We start from the raw sequence: 4,243 nt of genomic DNA on the forward strand, positions 1-4,243 counted from the left end.
TTTGTTTGTTTTCTTTTTGTTTTAAGGACTCCTGCATCACAAAGGGGACAAAACAAACTTCTCATCGAGGTTTGGCCAAGGTTCCATCATCGGGGTGCACTTGGACACGTGGCACGGGACGCTCACGTTCTTCAAAAACCGCAAGTGCATTGGTAAGAGCGAGGGCAGGCGCAGCGGCCGCAGGGACAGGGACTGGGAGCGGGGAGCAGCGCAGCTGTGGTTGAACTGGGAGTCTGGGGGCAGCAGGGCTGCTGGAGAAACGACCGGCAAAGTAGAAGACCAAGGTGTGAAGTGAGTGGGAGGAAGGTCACATTCGTTGAATAGTTTGGGGTTTCACAGGGCTATTTGCCAAGGGTTCATAGAATGGTTTGGGTTGGAAGGGATCTTAAAGATCATCCAGTCCCAACCCCCCTGCCAGCAGCAGGGACACCTTCCACTAGACCAGGTTGCTCAAAGCCTCATCCAACCTGGCCTTCAACACTTCCAGGGAGGGGGCATCCACAACTTCCTTGGGCAACCTGGAAGGTTTCCCCCCAGCTCTCTAGTTAAGAGGCTCAGGGTGGCTGGGAGGAGTGAGATCCCCTCATCAGAACTAACATGACCCCCCCTTGATGCTGTCTCCCCGCAGGGGTTGCAGCCACGAAGCTGCAGAACAAGAAGTTTTACCCCATGGTGTGCTCCACGGCGGCCAAGAGCAGCATGAAGGTGATCCGCTCCTGCGCCAGCTGCACGTCCCTCCAGTACCTCTGCTGTTACCGCCTGCGCCAGCTCCTCCCCGACTACGTGGACACGCTGGAGGTGCTGCCGTTGCCACCGGGACTCAAGCAGGTGCTGCACAACAAACTGGGGTGGGTCTTGAGCATGAACTATAGCACATCGAAGCCTTCCTCCTCCTCTTCCTCCTCCTCCTCCTCATCGGGAAGCGACTCGGACAGCTCGTGTGGCTCAGATGCAGAGGCCTGCCAGAGGAAGAGGTGCAGGAGGACATAATGTCTCTGCAGATGAACTGCTGGGAGGGAGCGGGGTGGGTTTTGTTCCACTGCCTGGCCCCATGCACCTCTTTCTTCACGGGGACTTCCATTTCTCCTCCTTTGCAACGATTTCTCTTGGGCTGTTGGAAACCTTTCACCTCAACATCCATCACGGGCATTGAACAAGATCTGTTGACTCCATGAGATCCCAGCTCTGTGAAACTGCAGCCAAATAGCTGAGCTTCATCTCCTGACTTGCTGTCCAAGCCATCGCCTCTTCCTGAAGGATCCTTCCTCTCTGCAGACTCTCAACAGGGACAAGATTTAAAGCTTCTGGTTTCAAAGCATATTTCTAGCAAACTCTAGTCAAACAACTGACTTGACTCATCAAAAGACAAAAGACCAGCCCCGTTCTCCTCACTGTTGTGTGTTGGTTTGGTGTCTGTGATGAACTGGTCACACTGTGGGACGTGATGGAGGAGCTGCACATGTGGAATCGGGCTCCTGGGGACACATCTGTGTCACTGTTGTGAAAGAGCAGTTCCTTCCCTGGGTTTTGCTGTGGAGGATCTTTCTTGAGCCCCCGGTGAATTTAATTGCTTTGCGCGTTGGCTCCTGCTGCTTCTCCTCTCTCCAGGACTGTATTAAACTGTGATAATAAAAGTAGAAGCTGTTGCAGCCCCGGTGTGTCAGAGCTGGAGGAGGGTGTGGAGGAGAGGGAGGGTCCCCCTGTGGTGTCCAGGGCTGTCCCCAGCTGGGTGATGCCACAGCCAGAGCTCCTCCTGCCCCTGGGGCTTCTGGGGCTGCCCCTTCCTTCCCCTCCTTCGCGGCCCCACAGCTCTTCCTCACCCCCAACACCGCTGCCCCACTGCCTGACCCACTGCCCCTTGTCCCCAGGGAGGGAGGGAGGGAAGGAGGGTGGCTCTTGGGGTGCTGAGGGGTTCACCAGCCGGTGCTGTTGGCACAGCAGCTCTGCCACCCCTGAGTCGGGTCACGGTGGCCGCGTCCCGCGGTGGCAGCGGAGAGTGTGGGGCAGTGTCCGGAATTTTACTACCCAGATCTTCTGGAGAGCTGGCAAGAGAAAGTCAAAGCTGGTTCTTCTGGAGACAACAAGGTCAGTGTCCTGGTGGGCTGTGGGGAGCTGATGTTGTATCTGAAGATGGCGAAGACTTGTCCAGGGTTCCTGTTTGAAGGCTGGTTGAGTGTTGGCTGCGAGGTGCTGAGAGGTGGCAGGAGGCTGGTCAGGCATCCCGCAGGCAGGAGAAGTGGCATCCAGGCCGGGGGTCTTGTCAGGCCACAGCATCTCACTCTTTAGGCTGGAATTTCACTTCAGAAAGGTGATGTGTTGGTGGCAGTGTGGGATGTCACGCTCGGTCAGTCTGGAATTGCTTGATCTAAAGCAGCTTTTGGTACCTGAGCTGCTGCCTGGATGTGCTGGTCATGGTGGGTGTAACCCCTGGGCTTTTGGTGGCAGCGTGCTGGGGCTGATTCTGATGGTTTTTGTCTCTTTTCTCTCTACAGAAGAACAACCCTGCTGATCCTTTTAATGAAGACAGAAAGGAAAGGTGAGAAGTGGAGGCTCTTGCTAGGAAGTTTGAAGAAAAATAAGTACATTTGCCTTCTTTCTATGACATTATCCCTTGGCATGGGCAACGCTGTTCAGCTCCCAACCAGTTCATGCTGGTGTGGTTCTGCTGCTGCTAAAGGAGCAGAAAAGGTCTCATTCCCTTTCTGTACTGGAGCCAACATCACTGTCCTGTATCAGGGACAACGTCACTGTCCTGTATTGGGGCTGTCTCCGTGGTAATTGGAAAAGAAAGATGAACACACACAGTCAATCTGCTCTTGTTTGGGGTCCCAAGAGGCACAGAAAGGACCCCATTCAGGTGTTCATTGATATCGGGGCTGGATGTGATGAATCTGACTCCTTCATCAATAATCATCCTCCATCACCGAGGTGCACTTGGACACTGTGTGAGCTGGAGCCAGCACAGGCAGGACACACAAATAACCACAAACTCGTGGAGAAAATGCAGAGGGAAAAATTATTCTTGTTCCCTCGTGAACCGAGGAATCTCCGAATCAGCACCCGGGATGGAATGACACCAGTGGGAAGCCAGGCACTGCGGAGCTCGGTCCTTGCTAGAGAGAGAGCAGGAGATTTCAAACCTGCTGCTTCCACCTGTGTACCGGGGATTTTCCACCGTGCTTTGATCTTTCTCTCAGCAGGGCAGGAAGCTCAAGCACGTTCGATATCGTGGCTCTGAGTCTATCACAGGCCTGTGTTACCCAAAGGCAGATGTTCTGCTTGCCAAGCACACAAGCCTGAATGATTCCTATGATAGAAGTGGTCTTTGACACCTGAGCTGCAAGTCACTTGGGTGTGTTACAATCCTTCTCTTCCATCATATTCCCACAATCAGTCATTGATATTATCAGTACTATAATTATTTAGTTACTGTTATCATTAATATTTCATTTTTTCAATTATTAAATTGTGTTTATCTCAACCTTTGACTTTCCTTGCCCTCACCCATCCAATCCTCTCTCCTCCATCCCCTGGGGCAGGGGTAGAGTGATCAAGTGGCTGCATGGTCATTAGTGCCCTGCCAGGTTAAACCACAACAAAACCCACAAGAACAGAAGGAGGAGAGTGAGGTGGGGAGGGATCTGTATGTAGATTTGGGGCTCAGGAAGGGCTGGGAAGACTATTTAGTCCCCTGTCATGCACAGTGCAGGCTCTGGAGTCCTGGCCCTGAGCGCTGGAAGATCCTGAGCTTTCCTCGCCTGATGCTGGAGCTTCTCTGTGGGGAGAAGGTGTAAGTTTGAGAGTCACTGCAACAAAAGTCAGCTCGCACATTCGAGGTCACTAAAGGCAAACTCTCAAAGCAGAATAATAAAAAACAACAAGCAGACTGTTGGAGGTAAACGGGGACAATCTTCCTCGGGCACAGCTGTGCTGTGCACCCCCAGGACACGACCCCTGGTGATTTTATTGGTGCAAACGTGGTGGTAAGTCACTGAAAACTGTGTTGGAGGAAGCAGCTGGATCCCGGGCATCCAGAGGAGCAGGGGAACCCGCCCAGGATCTGCACGGAGGAGAGAGAACAGAGCAACGAGTCCCAAACACACGTTCAGGGACCCAAAACTCGAATTCTTTAAAAGAAGAATTTAAAAGAATAAAAAATTCTTTAAAAAAACCCCCCAAACCTTCTTTAGTCAAACAAATCCCGCTGCCGGCAACCGGCCAAAGGGGCCCCGGGGTGTGCGGA

The 4,243-nt window shown here is 52.9% G+C and overlaps 1 protein-coding gene across 1 annotated transcript; it reads left to right on the forward strand.

The window, feature by feature from the left end:
• Nucleotides 1–25: 25 nt before the first annotated feature.
• On the forward strand, nt 26–1,005 carry LOC104532023 (SPRY domain-containing SOCS box protein 3-like; the record flags this gene model as incomplete). The annotated part of the gene is made up of 2 exons (XM_010177101.2): nt 26–152; nt 629–1,005. Coding segments are annotated over 2 exons (489 nt in total), but the record flags the coding sequence as incomplete, so codon positions are not given.
• Between the last annotated feature and the right edge of the window lie 3,238 nt (nt 1,006–4,243).

Source organism: Antrostomus carolinensis, unplaced genomic scaffold (assembly GCF_000700745.2).
Source record: "Antrostomus carolinensis isolate BGI_N321 unplaced genomic scaffold, ASM70074v2 scaffold45011, whole genome shotgun sequence".
Classification (NCBI taxonomy): domain Eukaryota; kingdom Metazoa; phylum Chordata; class Aves; order Caprimulgiformes; family Caprimulgidae; genus Antrostomus; species Antrostomus carolinensis.